An 18,957-nucleotide genomic window follows, 5' to 3' on the forward strand; every position below is an offset into this window, starting at 1 on the left:
GTGACTGAGATATAGCCTTGGGATAGAAAAATTTGACACTAGAAAAATATATTAAATTTAAAATACAGAGAAAGTAATAAGCACTATATAGAGAAAAAAATAATGCCACCACAATTTTTTACTATAGTAAACTTCAGATGCTAATGTTCATTTATTTTTTATTAATTATACCTAAAAAATATAAAATTATACCATGAATATTAACTTAAAAAAAAAAAACAATATGAAAATAGAATAATGAAAAATGGCATGGCATGGCATGGCCTGGCCTGGCCTAGGGCTTTATACAGTGTTAATCTGGCCTTAATGCTTCTTCATCTCCAATGAATTCTATTGACTGACGTGTACCACAACTCTTTTTTTTTTTTTTGGAATGTATTAGAATGAAATTGTAAGCATATTCAAAGAACTGCATGGTTATTATAAACAAAATTAGAACTACAAAGTGTCTTGCAAAAAATTTGTATAACTTCTGTCAAAAAACAATTTACAGCACCATTTTTTCTTAACATAAATATATATAAAGAAATTTTTTACTTTATAATAAAACAGGATCAGTACAACTTTTAGTGCAAATAACAAAATCTCTGATTAATGAAATTCATAACTGGAAGAAGAGCTACTTGAATTTTTAAGCCATGATTTTTAACAGACAAAAGAATTTCATTATTTTGGTATACTATTCAGTTCAACATAATCACATACAACCATATCAATCAGATTTACCTTATACACAAAGAATTACTTTTTTGTTTACCTTCCATAACACTTCTGATTAAATATATAAGGAACATACAAAAAAGAAATTAAAAATAAATAAATAAAAATAATTATAAGAGTTTCAAGTCCAATTTTATAAATTATTGACCAAAATTATGTTTGTACTAGAATACGCTTTGCTACCTCAATATAAATAGCAACAGACAGATCACATGAATACCATCATCTGGAATAAATAAATTTCAACTATCTAACAATCTTTATATGTGTATACATATAATATACATATTAATCTTATGATTAAACTGATTTATACAAGGAATGTATTATTTTAATTTTCTCCTTAAAATAATACCTTAGAATTAATGTATATTTGTATAGAGAAATATATAGGTATACAGAGATATATATATGCACAGTTATAAAACTATTTTAGTTTCTTATTCTTTTATATTGTTATGTGAGACTTATTTCTAATAATTACATCATTTTATCAAGTGACCTTAGTTTGGAAATTTTATATGAAAATGAACTCAATAGTACTCACCAAAATTGAGATTCTTGATTATATGCATAAAGTTCAAGAAAGCAAACTCAGGATTATACCAATATGGAAATATGATCACTTCAAAAATATTATGCTCACTTAGGAGTGATTAAATTATATATTTTTTTTCTTGAGATTCATTTGATGAGCTATCTACAGAACTAATGGTTTTGAATCCACTGTTATTTTCTTAACAAGTAAATAAACATTCATGTTATCCTTACCTTTAACATAAATAGATCCCCTATATTCAAACTCAAAACATTCTTTCAAAATGGGTATGCAGTGTTCTGGAACTTGGATGCGGCCTGGTATTCCATGGGAGTCCATTCTGCTGGCTATATTTACTGCATCTCCCCATATATCATAGTAAAGTTTTGTTGTTCCAATGACTCCTGCTGTAACATCTCCAAAATTATAGCCAATACGGATAACAAAACTAAATTCCAGTAGATCATAATTGAATTTTTCAATTACTTGTTTCATGGCAATAGCAAAATCCATAAGTTCAAAAAGATGAGTATGTGGATTAGAATTATCCATCCTTAACTTTGGATTTAAACCAGATGCTGCCATAAATGTACTGCCAATTGTTTTGATTTTTTCAACATTACGAAATTCTGGTTTCTGCAGTAGTTCATCAAAATCTCCAACTAACTCACTAAGCACTCTAAGATATTCTTTACCGCCTTCATATGATTCATCATACATTTCATGGAAATTAACAATACTGGCAAAAATTATCCCAGCATTTTTATGATTTTCTGAATATTTTGAAGTGGACTTTAGTTGTTCAGCTACATGTTTTGGAATAATATTGTGTAACAACCAATCAGCCTGATTCTTTGTGTTTTGTATTTTTCTCTTATCTCGAGCAGCAGTTATGCTCCCATGGAAACTGAGTCGGTAACTAATTTCAAACTCTCTGTTCAGAAACCAGATTAAAATTAAAATTAAAACCACATCTAAAATGATTTCATAAACAAGTTGGTAGTTGCAGTCATAAAATGTGTGACCTTGTGTGTTGAGAATCATTACTTTTCCCAGTGTATTATTATTATTATTAGAATGGGTAAAAGAATCTGGGTTGCATTCACAATCTGTAATTCTTAAGAGCAATGCTAATGCTATTCCTGCACCACCTGATAAAATAGACTTGAGCCAGTAGTTCATTTGTGTGAAATTACAAAAATGAATTAATGATATAAATACGAGGTAGCAAAATGCATGTACATTTTCCAGTTTGGCTAGAACTCCTACACATGATAAATTTGAAAACACTGATGCAATGGGAATACTAACTAGTAATGCACCACAAACATGCCATGGATACCATTTTGTACATAGGTTATATAAATAAGAAAGGCAGTATATTGCACAGTAACCTCTTGATGCCAACATCTCATGCACACAAAGAAGTATCACAAGGGTTTGCCAGCAAGTTGCAAACAGACAAAATAGCAACCATGGCATAGAAGCATCAAACAATAAAAAACAAGAAAATGCAACAACAGCATAGTAAATAGCTGATACAAATATATTAAAATAAGCATTAAATGCTGCACAGGCTAATGTTACAGTTGAATACTTTGGGTCCCTCTGATAAAGATGCTTCCTGTAGTTTCTTTCCATATACGAATCATGGAAGAACAAAGAAATCTGATTAACTGGAGGTCTAACAAAGTAGTCTATGTGACCCGAGTCTTGTTGCACACACCGTATCAAATGAAGATCAGATTGCTTACGAAGATGCCGTAAACGGGCAAGGCTTTCATTTATAGATATATTTGGATCAACAACTAGACTGCAACCTCGAATGCTTGATCCACTAGAACGACCTGTGTCTGCCATAGATGTTTGGCTAGATGCATAATATGGACAGCTTCTTTGCTGGTAGAGGAGACTTGTGGGGGTTACTCCAGCGGTGTCCAAAAACTAAAAAGTAAAAGTGCTGTCAAATAATTATAATATATATATATATATACAAGGGTGGTTCAGCTATAATTAAGAATTTATTTTATAAAATTTTGTTGCTCTAAGTATCATTACAAAATACAGTCTTACTTCTCAAGATAATCACCATCTAAACACTTATGTTTTATCTATGTAATAACTGTCAAATGCTTTTTGTGAAGTTTCTGTTTTCGGGTCAGAACTGCAGAGGTTTATTTATTTATTTCCTATTTAATCTGAAATTTTTTACCCTTAACTCTTTTTATGGCCCAAAAACATAAAATTGGAAGGCACTAAGTCTAGATTATGGGGGTTCCCCAATTTCAGATCTCTAAGAGCATTCACTGAGGTCCAATACTGACTTAGTAGGAACAGATGCATTTGGAATGTTGACCACTACATTTGACACTATTGCTGGCTCTAACTTCTCCAATAACTAGAAGCAGTACTTTATATTAATTGCATTCTGTTCTCTAAGAAAATCTGACACCTTCCACATTCCAGAAAATGCTAACCATAAAACCAAGTTAGTATTAACAGTAGGAAAATGATGCAAGGAAGCAAGCTTATATAGCAACAGCAATAGATACGAGCATTCCTAAATAAATATTGAAAGATTACGGGTTTATATCTCTTAAATTTTTTCATTCATCATGGCCTTATAGTTCTTGATAAAATAGTGACCCTGGCAGATGACTATTTTTATCCATTTTTTTTTATTTTACCATATATTATTTTACAAACTTTGAAAGCACTAGCAAAGGGGAAAAAAAATTCAAAACAGTACAGTGTAAAATACATACAAGAGAATGCCATTAATTTGCCACATTAATGTCATGACTTCAAGGTTTTGCACTACTTGTAGACTTTGATTAAGATAAACATCAGTATACTGAGCTTTGAGTCATAAAAATTTTGCCTGGCAATATGGAAAGTTTCATTGATAGTTTTTTCTTTTAGTTTTTTTTTTAACTGAAGCTATATATAAGCTTGCCACTATTAATACTTTAACTTTATAACTGTGCAACAAAACTTGGAACATTCTTGTCAAATGATGCTGAGCACTGATTAAACTAGTCTTGCCACACTTATGTAGCTAATGATTACCCTCCACCAGATGATGTCACCACATCTGCTTCAGATTACTGTGTATCTTAAGAGCCAGTAATAAAAATATTCTCATTCACATCTGAACTATCCTCGTATTTTTATGATTATATATACAGGTAGTTCTCAACTTTACGTGTTAATTCATTCCCAGCGCGTGCTTGTAAAGTGGGAATTTATTTACCATAGACATAATGTTAAAAATAGGGGTTATGTTTTCAACAATGAAATTAGCTATCTAATTAGTTTATGTTTAAACAATGATTGCTTTATCGAAAGAAATGAAAACGTAGCCTGTAAAATCAAGCAAATTATAATAATAAAGAAATTATTTATGACACACAAATGTTAAAGAATGTTTATTCTTCATCATCATCAACTAAATGCACACTCATTGATCACTCATTATTGGCTCGGCATCCGTTGGTCTGTTGCACAAGGAGTAGTCTTCTTCAAAAATGTTTCAAGAGGTATTTGTTTACGAGATAATCTTCTCTTTTAATTATAAATAAATTGCATGATTGCATGCATAAGCATTTTTTAACGGCACACACAAATTGCAACTAACACAATTCACGCGGAGTAACAAGTTTACGAAGTTTTAAAAAAAGGAATGAAGAGAAGATTCTGAAAATTTATTTATGTTTTTTATATGACTGAAGACTTCAGTAAAGGGGAAACACATTTCACCATAATAATGCAAAAAAACCACACAATTCCAGCTATCGGTATTTTCACTAATGCAATAACATAGAGTTTACTACCATTTATAATTGATTTCACTAACAAAAAAGCCCAATAAACCGGAAATTGCAAATTGTTTTATGGTTGTGACCTCCAGAAATGTGCTTTAGAAAAATATCACATTGGTGTTCAAAACTGATTCTTATAATGGGAACATATGATAACGATGACAGTGTAGTGCATTATGATTTGAATTGGTAACTAATACAACTTACGAACCATGCTCACGTCCTTTTATATGGCCTTAAGGTCACGAGCAGGACCTTAAAAATGACATTTTAGAGAGATAAATAGATTAGTTATACAGCGAAAATTTAAACTTTTGAGATCTTGAAACGAATTACAAAAAAACAATGTGTTATTGGGTTCACATTATGATATTTTAATGATATGATGGTATCTCTTGAAATGATTAATATCATAAAGCGGGGTATAGCATAGCTGTATTGTATAGCTACGCATGTGGTTTGGAACGCGGTATTTATGAATGTTTAACATTCATTTTTTCGCAATTAATGTTCATATTTTCGATTTTGTTGATACATGATACTTGGGGAAAAAAACTTGTAAAGCGAGAACTGCCTGTATTATAATTCAAATAATTATGATTCAGTTCCCTGAAAACCAATTCATTATTATTATTATTAGCCATATGGTGCAAGGAAGCCTGAGGCTTATTCTGCACCAACCAAAAAAAAATTTCTGAGTTACCCTGAGAGAGAGTTATTTGTTGTTATTTGGTTTTTAGGAGCATTAGCAACTAACGCCATGTTGCTCCGGGGATATGCGGTGGTCAATCCCTGACCTTTCCGCATCCTCCGTATTTGGTGGTCATGGGCTTGAACCCTGGTCTAATCAAGAAATCGTGTGCTACGCACTGCTGCTCCTGCCCACCTGGCTACGGAGGCACCCCCTGTGAGAGAGAGAGAGAGAGAGAGAGAGAGAGAAAGGGTAAGAAGTAGAAGATAATCACCAAGACAGAGAAGAATGATGATATCCAGCTCAGGACCCTGGGTGTGCCAAGCCCATACTCACCAGATGTAAGCCCCTGGGTTTATGTCCATGTTAAAAATCAGAATCATCCCTCAGACCCCCCCCAACTTGTAGAAAAGAACTGCTGTCTGAAAATCTGTTTGTTGAAGATGAATATGATAGTGGCAGATTCTTTTTTGCAAGAATCTGCTGCTATCATATTCACATGCAAGAAAAAAAAAACAGGACTACATTTTAGAAAGACTGAAGTTAACTAAGCTAAGTTCTCTCTCTCACTAGAAAATTATCTAGAGGTTTATCCAGCATTTAAGGAACTGGTGTTAAATATTCAAGATGTGTTTGTACAACACAATTTACAGTCAGTGGAAGAATGTCATTAATGTACAGCAGGAAAAGAGTGGATGAAAATGCACTCTGAACCTTGGAAAAAAAGAGAACCCTGGGGAAAAAAAACTCCAAAATTGGCCAAGAGGTTAGAGAATCTATCATCATTTGTAGTGAAAATCTGAAAGGAAACTAATTACCAAATTACAAAAATTGAAATACAGATGAGGTGGAAACTTTCTCAGAAGTCCCTATGCCAAACTCAAATCAGCATTAGAAATAAAGAGCAACTGAGTGAGTTTTTCTAAAACTTTCCATGGAATTTTTCCAAATAGAAGCTGTATAAGCGAAGATCATTTTCAATTGAGTGACACTGTAAAATCCATAAGAATCCATTTTGACAAAAATTAATCATACGGAAGGTCTCAAATTAGTGCAAAATGTTGGTGAAATATTTGAAAATAGTTAAGTGCAATGGAATAATAATTGGAAAGGAAAGATTTTTCATCATTCCTTTTGTAGGAACTATCTAGATGTAGAAGGAAAATCACTCATAGAATAAAAATGTGTAAAAAAGGCAACACAAAATATGAGTTTGTCTGGAACACAGATTTTAAGAACAAGTGGGAAAATGCAGCAGGACTAGGAGAAGCCTTAATATCCAGATTGTTCAAGATCTACTTCTTTCTGTCAAAAAACTAAGGAAAGCACTGAATGGGATTTATTCAGTATGGTATGAGGAAATTTACCAAGACCATGAAGCCAAGTCAAAATAAAATAATTAAGAAGCTAATAATAAATCAACTATATCATTAGATGAAGATACAAAAGAACCATCTAGATGTAAAAGAGGCAGAAGATGGATGGAGAGACATAGCAATCAATGACATTGCCAAAAGCCCAGAAATCTCAACTAACTAATTGAAGGGAGCAAGTTTCCCGGTCTTGTGCCTTTCAAAATTGAGCTTCAATTTGTTAATAACTTGTTCACAACTGTTTTATTATTATTATAAGCCATATGGTGCAAGGAAGCCTGAGGCTTATGCTGCACCTGCCAAAAAAAAAAATTTCTAAATTACCCCAAGAGAGAGAGAGAGAGGTAGAAGTAGAAGGGAATCACCAAGACAGTCAGAAGTAGAAGGGAATCATGATATCCAGCTCAGGACCCTGGGTGTGCTAAGCCCATACTTACCAGATGTGAGCCCCATGTTGTCAGCTTTAGTGTAAACATAAAATAATATTATCCTGAACAGCAGAGCCCATGGCTCAATGGCTGCAGCCATGGACCAAACTACAGCAAGGGTCTCCAAAACTTACTTATATACTTTCCAAAAATTATTTATATTACAAAAAAAAAAAATTAACAAAAATAAATAAATTGGAAATTTAAAAAAACAAAAGATCAATACTTGAGTAAAAAAACGGAACAATGCAGTAAAGCCAGCTCATACACAACAATGTCATTAATACTGCAACCACTGTGTTACATTATTCAATTTTTTTAAAATTTAAAAAATCATTCAACAGTTTCTACTCAGGGGTGGGAATTTGGTTTAAAAGATGTGTGTGGCTAGCTGAATGTATGTATGCTCATATGGTGTGATCTTGATGGGCAAATTTTCAAAGGTCAGCTGAATAATTATGGGAGGAGGGAAATGCATAGGTTGTCTATTTCTCCTTTTCTCTTATTATTTTATTTTATTTATTTATTTATTTATTATTATTATTTTTTTTTTTTTTTGGCTGGCACAGCATAAGCTTCCTTGCACCATGTGGCCATTGCTAATACTAATATTGGTTGAGAGATGAAGAAAAATTATGACAATGTAATTAACAATGAAACTGAAACAAGATCTACAGAAGAAATGCAGTTTGTAGTGTCAGTATCTGATAATGACAATTGTGGTATAACCACTGAAAAGAATTCAATGGTCATACCACTGAATGAATAGAACTAATGATTTAATTTGTGTTAGAGTTGGGCTGGAATAAATATACTACTTACTTCTGATTATAATAATTATGCTTTAATCAAGATAAATTTAAAAAATATAAACTTTTTTAAATGAATTTTTCCCTATAAATTCAAGCATATCGTAAAATAAATGGATATGAGTATAACAAAAGTTCATTTCAAAAAATATTAGTTTTAATAACATAAAAACTTCACGAATCAATATTGCTGGTGGCAGTTTGAAAATTGATTCTTACTCAAAAGGCCAAGCTCAACTAATAAATTTCAGGCAACAAAAAACCTCCATTAAAATCGGTCCCTATAAGTTGCCTGCAACTCACTGTTTGAAAACCCTTGCTCTGGTGAGTGTGTCAAATTCAAATCAAATAATTGGCACTAGTGAAATTTATATACCAATCAGTTTTTTCTGAGGAAGGAAAGGTAGTTTAAAACGGGAGCTTTAATTCTGAAATTATGGTTAAATCTTAGGATAGAAAAAATGAGTTATAGATATACTTTTCCAATAAAAAAAAAAAATTAATCATGCAGATCATTTCCATTTAAAAATAAATAAATTTCCATTTATACTTGATACAGTCACCATGACTGGCAGTTTTCAATTTCATTGCAGCCAATGAAATAATATGACAATTAACAATGAGCTGTGAATTTTTTTGTGTGGCAGCCTATGGGCTCAATTTCACAACATGCATACCCATGTCCATGATCAAGGACTATCTACAGTTAGCCCCTGACTTATGTAAATTCGAACTTACGTAAATTTTTTTGGTAAAATTGTAAAGATACTTTCTGTATAATTTTTAAGAGTGAAGTCGAATGACGGAATAATAAGTATAAGTTTTTATTTTCATTCCCATACAAACTATGCCAGATAATAACCTGAGGCGTAACTAGAATCTAGGTAAACAACTAGAGTTAACATTTCATTTTCTGCTTTAAAAATTCTGAAGAAATATTCAACAACACATGTTTGTGACACAAGTGAACTACATCGAAGCACTTCAGAGAAACCCCCACAATGTTCAAGCCACGTGGACTGTGTCCCATCGGCTATTTCTTTCAAGAATTACACTATACCCCTTTGTCTCTACATCCTTTCCTTCCTTTCTTTCTGGATTGTGGAGTCAGTTTAGTTTTGTTTGAGGGCGAAGTGGGAGCTTTTCTTTGCATTTTGTATGTAATATTTCTTACACATCGGGCTATTGTGGTGAAGATGAAATTCACATTGTCCTACCATTTTCAACAACTTCGCGTCAAACTATTATTGTGTAGTGAGCTCCATGCACATGTTGTAAGGTGTGACAGCATCTCTTGCAACTTAACCCTGTGAAGTTCTTTACAGAAAACTTCATTTTGACTGTTTATCATGGTGCTGCCTAAGAGAATAAGCGACAGCGGTACTAGTAAATTTACCAAGAAAAGGAAAGCAATCAATTTGGATCAGAAAATTAAAATAATAAGGATGTATGAAAATGGTCAAACATTAACAAGTATAGTGCGCAATTTAGATTTGTCAGTGTCAAAAGTGAACATAATAATAAAGGACAAAGACAGAATGAAGCAGTGAAGGGATCAGCACCAATGAAGTCAACTATAATAACCAAGGCTAGAAAGGGACTAATAAGTGAGATGGAAAAGTTAATCACTGTGTGGACAGAAGACTAGATCCAAAAACATATCCCTTTAAGCCTCCACCTCATCAAAGCAAAGGCTCATCCCATTTTTGAGGATTTTAAGAAGAGCAATGATACTGAAACCACCTTTGTTGTGAGTCATGGTTGGTTTGATAGGTAAGAGAAGCGGATATCATAATATTGCCATAAGTTGTGAAGCAGCAAACGCAGATGGTGAGGCCGCCGAAAAATTCAAGGACAAATTGGATGAGATTATAAGAAGTGGGGTTATTTGCTACAACAAATATTTAATGTGGATGAGATTATCCTTTCTTGGAAAAAAATGCCTAGTAGGACTTATATTTCTATTGAAGAAAAATCGATGTCTGGGTTTAACTCTTAGTGGGGGTAAAATAGCAGGTTACAAACTTAAACCTTCAGTGGTTTATCACTCAGAAAACTCGTGTGCGTTTAAGGGCATTGACAAGACATCGTTCCTGTACACTTCAAGGCTAACTCAAAGGCCTGGGTGACAATAACCATGTTCGAAGAATGGTTTCTAATTGTGTTTGTCCCTGAAGTTGAAAAATATTGCTTACAAATATCAGTGCCTTTTAAGATATTAATGCACCTTGACAACGCTCCTGGTCATCTTAAATATCTAGATGTTATGCACGACAATGCCAAAATGGCATACTTTCCTCCAAATACAACAGCTTTGATTCAACCAATGGATCAGGGAGTTATCTGTGCATTCAAAGCTTATTACGTACGGACAACATTTTCTGAGGCTGTAAATTCAACGGAGCAAGGGAAGATGGATCTTCATCAATTTTGGAAGACGTTTACCATCCTTGATGGAATATGCAACATTTCAAGAGCCTGGAATGATGTGACAACTTGTATGAGCGGAGTTTGGAAAAAAAAACTTCTCAAACATTCCAAGCTTAACAATGAACGCTTCAACAACGATGAGCTGATGTCGTCTGTTACCAAACAAATTGTAAACTCAGCCCAGGAGTTGTAGCTGGTCCTGGAGGACAAAGACGTAGATAAGCCTGTGGATGAATGAGGTGAACATTTAACAGCAGAAGGCCTTGCCCAGTTGAATGGGCAGAGTTGAGGAGCAAGGGAGAGCCGAATCCATTGAGGAATCTGAGCAACCCAAGAAGCAGTTCAAATTAAAGGAAATGGCAGAAGCATTTCATAAAATTCAGAAAGGTTTCTCTATGATTGATGTAATAGATAAAAACACCAACCGTTTCTTGAAACTAGAAAGAAAAGCTCAAGGTTGCTTACTGGCTTAACATGAAATTCATGGAAAAAAAAAAAAAAAAAAAAGCATACAAAACAGATGAAGATCAATGAGTTCATATCACATACTATCTCCCTGACCTCTACTCAGCCTACGACACCCTGTGATTAATGTGTCTTATTAATGCTTCATGTTCATTTAAAATTACCTTCAGTTCATCACCTGAAATGTATAGCCTTTGATTTACTCTATTCTTTTATGTTTTCTTTTTTTATGTGCCACTCTGGCTACTTCACCGCTGTCCCCTGATAAAGTTTTTAATTGTTATGGTATATAACTAACTATTTTTCTTCATTCTTCTGAGAATATTATGCAGTTTTTTGTAATTTTGGCATATCAGGAATATATTAGCAATAGTTTAATAGTCATTCCCGAGTTACATAAAAATCGACTTATGTAAGAAGTCCTGGAACGTAGCGCTTACGTATGTCGGGGACAGACTTTAGTCCAATTATCACTGGAAACACGAAGGTACTAAATGCAAATGATTTGCAAGTGGTATACTAAGTAAAACAAGAATACATGATGAACTTGAAAATAAAAAAGCTTTAACAGCTTTCGCACCTAAGAAAAATACATATATAACTACAGTCGGACCTCTCTTTAATGAACTTCCATATAGTGAATTTTTCTATTTAGTGAATTTTTTTGATTTCATATAACGAACTGATTTCAAGAGACCTGGGCATGCACTGATCGCACCTCTGGCCTTTAGGCAATAGAGCTGATGCCATAGAAAGCATGAATTAAGAGCTAAAAAGATTTAAGAATTAATCTCTTTAGCTTTAAAGAGCTAAAGGGATTAATTCTTAAGGCACGAATTAAGAGCTAAAAAATTCCACAATTTAGTGGTGCCCGTAAAACCTACACAACTGCTTCTACCATACCGAGAAGTTGCACTAATCAATTGCTATCTATATGTCCACAGCCACTGGTAAAGATTAAGACACATTCTCAAGACTGACATTGCCAAGGTTCTACTGTAAGCACTTTGTTAGAAAATTAGTAGAGTGATTTTCTTGGAAATTCATCTATTCTTTCGCAGAAATGAGTCATCCACACTTTCACTAAATTTCACCTGTCTCTGTTTACACGGTAGGTACAAGTGGTCCCTAAATCAGTTGTTTTAGCTGCTGTGCAAGTAACGTTACAATGTCTAAGAGGAAATCCTGGAGTGTACTGAAAAAAGTAGAAGTGCTTAATAGTGTAGATTGGGGCATTAAAAAAAAGAAAGAAACCATTGTAAAATAATTTGGTATTCCTTCTAGTAGGACGTCAACAATTTTGAAAAAAAAAAAAAAAAAAAAACGTTTCGATTCTCAAAATGGGAACCAGTCAGAAGCGTGCAAAATTATGCCTGTATGACGATGTAGATAAAACTGTTTTTAAGTGGGTGAAGTTGATTTGAGACCAAAATCATGCCGATATTAGGGCCATTAATAAAAGAAAAGACTATCGAGTGAGTATCTTTTCTGGTGCATAAAACATTCCAAGTCAGTTCTGGTTGGCTGCACAAATTTAAAAAGTGCCATCACTTACTCGAAAAAGTTATTTCTGGTGAAAGTGGAGTTGTAATTGAAGAAAACTGTACCCATTGGAAATAGCATTAGCATTAGTAGAGGCATATGATGCAAGAAAGCAAGCTTATGCAGCATCAGCCAGGAAAAAAAAAAAAAAAAAAAAAAAAATTCCACTTCACCCCTCCGTTCGTTCGAAATACCTGTCCAGCTGAGCCTTAAATTTATTTAGGCTATCAACTTCCACAACAAGGGATGAAAGTCTGTTCCACCAACCAACTACACACTGGCTAAAGACAAATTTCTGGACACCTATCTTACATCTGTCTTTCCTCAATTTGAATTTATGCCCTTTCAGGTGATTATTCTGAGCAAGAGGCAGAATCCCATCAGCATTGAGCATGCTCAAACCATTCAAGGCTTTATACACCTCTATCAGATCACCTCACCGGTGACTAGTCTCCAGACACTGCAATTTGCAAAACTTAAGTCTTTCTTCGTAAGAGCAACCCTTTGTTCCATTCACTAACCTTGTTGCCCTTCTCTGTACTCGTTCCAGCAGCTCTATATCCTTCTTGAAATGAGACCTCCAGACCTGCATACAGTACTCAAGGTGTGGCCTGACCACTGCTTTATACAAGGGAATAATCACCTCCTTATCCCTGCTAGAAAAATTCCTCTATATCATTCACAAGACACCATGAGCTACTCTTGCAGCCCATCTGCATTGCTCAGAGAACTTCATATCTGCCTGCACAATTACCCCCAGGTCCTTTTCATTCTCTACCACTGTCAGTGTAGTATCACCGAGTTGATACGTTGCTCTGGGGTTGCTGTTTCCCATATGTAGTACTTTACATTTGTCAATGTTAAACTTCATTTGCCACCTCTCAGCCCATCTGCTCAACCTTTCCAGATCCTGTTGCAGCAGCATAGCGTCAGTAGTGTCCTTAACAACCCTGCCAACCTTTGTATCGTCTGCAAACTTGGACATTAAGCTTGATATACCATCATCAATATTATTTATAAATACAGAAAACAATAATGGACCAACACTGAACCCTGAGGGACTCCACTAATAAATTGGTCCACGATGAGCAATGTCCATTGATTACCACTCTGTCTTCTCCCACTCAACCACCCCTTTATCCATAGCAGAAATTTGCCTCCAATGCCACACTGCTCCAATTTGTGCAGCAGTCTTCCATGTGCAACAATATCAAAAGCCTTTCTAAGATCCAAGTATATAATATCAAAGTTATTCCCTGCATCCAGTTCTTTTGTGACTGCATCATAGTATCCAATCAAATTGGTCAGGCAATCTCTAAATAGGCCTACAAGGCTGGGACAATTCATATTGAACAATTAGACTTTATACCAGCCGGTATTCAAATAAACAAATTCCAATCCTGCAACTAAAACACATTATTTACAATAAAATAAAATACGAACGTATAAAATGAAATAAAATAAAATATATAGTAGTCTAAAACTGATGTGATTTAATTTACAATAAAATACGAAAATATAAAATATGATGATAAAAGCGATAAAAACAATATTAATAAAATACCGTAACAACTGTAGCGTTGGGAGATAGCGATCCCCTTTCTCAACAGCATATTTCTGTTGTGTGGCACATCCTTAAATAGCAGATCTACGGCACTCGTCACATGGTTCCTAGGGAGTAAGGCCAGAATTTCCCATTTATGCACCGGAACTGGAAATGGCTCGGGAGTGCCCTAGCTGAAACCGTTCATCTTGCCCAAGAACCACAGTTTCCAAGAGGGGATGTAAACGTACATCCTTGTCTCTATTAATGGAATTACTAGCTGCCCCAATACGTAAACTCTCAAGCCATTTACAGTCCCAGAACCTCTATGCATGATCTGTGATGACAGCATCTTCCGGGAAGATTTGATGTTGCTTCTCCCAAAAATGTTCTGCCACAGCAGACTTCCCATAATTTGCTGAGTTTATTGCACTCATATGCACCCCCAGACGGTCTTTCAGTCGTCGTCCCGTCTCACCTACATAACACACCCCACAATCCGGGCATTTAATCTCGTATACCACCCCACTGTTGGCTTCTTTCGTTATGTGGTCTTTGACACAAGATATCACTGTGTATGACCTCCGTCCCGGGAGTTGCACACAGCGTATCTGGCACCCCCGAATTACTCATGCAATGTGGTCTGAAAGGCCCGGATAGTAGGGAATGTATGCAGTGCTCACAGGGGCGAACGGCTCAGTACGGGTGGACTTCGCTCCTCTAATAATTCTGTCCAACACCCTCTGGGGGTAGCCGCATTTCTTGAGGTCTGCCGTGACACGAATAATTTCATTATCTCTGTCCTCGGAGGTGCTACAGTGGGACCACACCCTATCTACTAAAGCCTTGACAACACTTCCCTTGTGTTGGCTGGCTTATGCCAAGGTATAATGAGTATATTGACCTCTGCACATGGGCTTTCTAAGCACCTTGGTCTTGAGCCTACAACCATCCCTAATAACCAACACGTCAAGGAATGGTAGGGTTCCCTCTGCTTCCATCTCCGAAGTAAATTTAATAAAAGGGGAGAAGCTATTAAGTACATCAAGTATCTGATCCTCCCTCCCCTTTTGTATAATGGTGAATGTGTCATCAACAAATCTTTTCCATTTATGCATGGGAAATTCCAAACCCTCAAAAATTCAAACTTCCAACTCTTCCATAGCTAAGTTAGCCACTATGGCACTAATGGGGGAACCCATGGCTGTGCCATGGATCTGCTTATACATGACATCTTGGAAAACCATGGTGGTACTGGATAAACAGAACTCCACACCCTCACAAATATCATTAACACTAAGAGGAGACCTAGTACTTAACAAAACAACCTTTTCTAATGCCATTCTGACACACTGGACTCTGAATTTAATAGGGATACAAGTGAACAATGATGTAACATCAAAAGAAATCATAATCTCATCTTCTCGTATAGTCTCTCCTTTTATAAAATCCACAAACTCTTTGCTATTCTTGATAACCAAGTTGGAAAGTCCTACTACGGGTGCGATCAACTTGGCTAAGTACCTTGATAGAGCATACGTGGGACTATTTACAAATGATACAATTGGCCTGAGTGGTACACCCACTTTATGTATCTTGGGGAGCCCGTAGAATCTGGGTAAGCGGCATCCAGCAACATGTAATAACCAATATACCTCCTTGGATATCCATCCTGACTTGTGCCAACGCTGTATAAGGTTATTCACTTGTCGTTCCACACTAACCAACGGATTTCTACGGACAACTTTGTACGTAGTGGTACCTTGCAATAATTCCAAAGCTTTATTAAAATATTGCTCCTTGTCTAAAATAACTGTGGCTCTACCCTTGTCCGCAATTAACACTATGATTTCATCGTCTTGTTTAAGTTCCCTCAAAGCCCTTTTTTGACTAGTACTAAGGTTGGAGGGAGCCGACTTGGCCTGGCTCAGGATAGCTGCAGTTCTAATGGTACCTCATCAGCCTGGATCGCTGGTAACTTATAAACAGCTCTCTCGATGCCCGTGGCTATTTCTGCGATGGGAGATTTGTTGGGCATCACAGCAAACTTGGTACCGAAGCTTAAAACCCCCTCCTGTTCCTTAGTTAGCCACTTTCTATTGAGATTACAAATAAAATTAGTATTAACATGGTCATGTGTAATCACTGTCTCCTCTAATAATCTATTAAATTTGCTGATTTGCCTCTGTTTATACACATCTGAAACCTTAGTTGTTTTCTCCAAGACTAATTTCATTACCAATGATCGATGTACAGGAGTTATATTATTAACACATTCTAGAGCCAAACCAATTGGTCTTCTGGTAATCCTTAGATCATCATGTAGTTTGCGGATCCAGACAACTAAGGTTTCAGATGTGTATAAACAGAGGATCGCTATCTCCAAAAGCTACAGTTGTTACGGTATTTTATTAATTGTTTTTATTGCTTTTATCATCATATTTTATATTTTCGTATTTTATTGCAAATTAAATCACATCAGTTTTAGAATACTATATATTTTATTTTATTTCATTTTATACGCTCGTATTTTATTTTATTGTAAATAAAGTGTTTTAGTTGCAGGATTGGAATTTGTTTATTTGAATACTGGCTGGTGTAAAGTCTAATTGGTCAGACAAGACTTCCTCTTAACAAAACCATGCTGTGTCCGAGCTATAACTGAAGTCTTGTTCAGATGATCCTGCAGTGCTTCCTTAACCAGTGCCTCCATTAATTTTCCTGGAACAGAAGTTAAACTCACAGGTGTATAATTACTTGTGTCAGCCTTTGATCCTCCTTTGTGAATTGGGGTCTCATTTGCATATCTCCAGGCTATGGGTACCTCCCCTGAGTCCAAGGAAGCTCTCATAATTATGGCTAAGGGTTTGCTTACTTCCTTTCCTGCCTCCTTTAATTTAACTGGATAGATCCCATCCACCCCAGTTGCCTTTCTTGTGTTTATCGTCAACAATTTCTCCTCCACTTTACTCTCAGTTATTACAAGATTCTCTAGCTTACTGCCAGAGTTGAATACACCTCTGGCATTCCCCTCGCTGAATAACTCCTCATGTGTGAATGTCAATGCATAATATTCATTTAGTTTGTTAGCTACCTGAGCAGGATCATCAACAGTTGAACCATCGATATCAAGTGGACCAATCTGATTCATCCCCTTCCTTCTAGAGTTTACATAAGAAAAGAACTCTTTACTGTCTTTCTTTGCATCCTTTGCCAAAGATTTCTCGTAATCTGCCTTCGACTGCCTAACCTCCTTTGTAACTTGGTTACAGACCAGCTTATATCTATCATAGGCTTCTGTGTCACCTGTTAATTTGTATGTATCCCAAGCATTTTTCTTTTCTGTCATATGTCTCATTAGTTCATCTGACATCCATTTAGGCCCTTGAAAAATATTTCTTAGTTGGTATGTAAAGCCTAGTAGCTTCCAAGATAAGTTCTTTGAATGCTTCTCATTTTGAATTTGCTGTTGGTAACATCATCAGTTGGTCCCACTGTATAGAATTTAAATATTGTCTCAGACCATCATAGTCGCCTTTACGAAAGCAATAACCCTTCCCTTTACCCCTGATGGTAGCTACCTCTTTCAGTAAATCCCACTTCAGCACACTGTGATCACTGCCACTAGTGGTTCCTCTATCTGCAGATTCTTAATGCATGAAGAATCACTACTGGTAATCAAATTAAGAGTATTACTCCCTCTAGTTGTCTCCTGCACATGCTGATGTAGAAAACAATCATCCCTTGTAATCTTCGGACATTTATTTAGGAGTTTTAGCAACTAAGGCCATATTGCTCCGGGATATACGGTGGTCATTCCCTGACCTTTCCGCATCCTCCGTATTTGGTGGTGACGGGCTCGAACCCCGGTCTAATCAAGAAGCGTGTGCTATGCACTGCTGCTCCTTCCCACCTGGCTACGGAGGCGCCTCATCATCCAATAAATCCACAAAGCCTTACTAGTGTGTGAGTGACCAACCCACAAATTCCAGTCAATATCTGGGAAATTAAAATCCCCCATTATAAGACTCTCTGATTTACTGGCCCACTCTATTTCCCTGTACAGTTTCTTATTATACTCATCAGAGTCATTAGGCCTATAGCACACTCCTACTCTCAATTTTGATCTCCCAGTGCTTATGTCACACCAAACTGACTCAACACTGCACTGTCCAGCGATGCTTTAAGCAATACCTCAAATTCATCAAATTTATTTACCAAACTCCTAGCATTGGTGTACATGCAAGTATACATGCACCTGTTCTTTTTCTTAGCTACCCTAACACAACCCGTGTGTTTACTTGTACCGCAATGATTCCCAGCAGTCTCTGAAATATTCTGAATCTTGTTTTCCAGGCTTCTGCTCATTCCAACAGAAGCAGTGCAAGAATCACTTTCACCTCTGGCAGTGGCTACTGTTAATCTATTAGTCCTTGTATCCCCTCCCCAAGCTAGCAGTTTTCCGACCCACCTAACACTGCCTCGATAGCATCAGCAAATATTCTTGCACCCTTTCTATTTAAATGTATCCCATCCCTGTAGAAGCAGTCCCTTATGTTAACAAATAAAGAGTTTTGAAAAAAAATTATGGAGGACT

General features: G+C 35.7%; 1 protein-coding gene across 1 annotated transcript in view; it reads right to left on the reverse strand.

The window, feature by feature from the left end:
* Positions 1-1,420: 1,420 nt before the first annotated feature.
* Positions 1,421-18,957, reverse strand: part of Ac13E (Adenylyl cyclase 13E) — a 189,596-nt gene continuing 172,059 nt past the window's right edge. Inside the window, exon 4 of the mRNA XM_090370805.1 lies at positions 1,421-3,202. Coding sequence (XP_090226931.1) covers positions 1,421-3,202 — 1,782 coding nt within the window. The remainder of the gene's footprint in view (positions 3,203-18,957) is intronic.

This window comes from Mastigoproctus giganteus, chromosome 1, assembly GCF_048544385.1.
Source record: "Mastigoproctus giganteus isolate SK-2022 chromosome 1, ASM4854438v1, whole genome shotgun sequence".
In the NCBI taxonomy this organism is placed as follows: Eukaryota; Metazoa; Arthropoda; class Arachnida; order Uropygi; family Thelyphonidae; genus Mastigoproctus; species Mastigoproctus giganteus.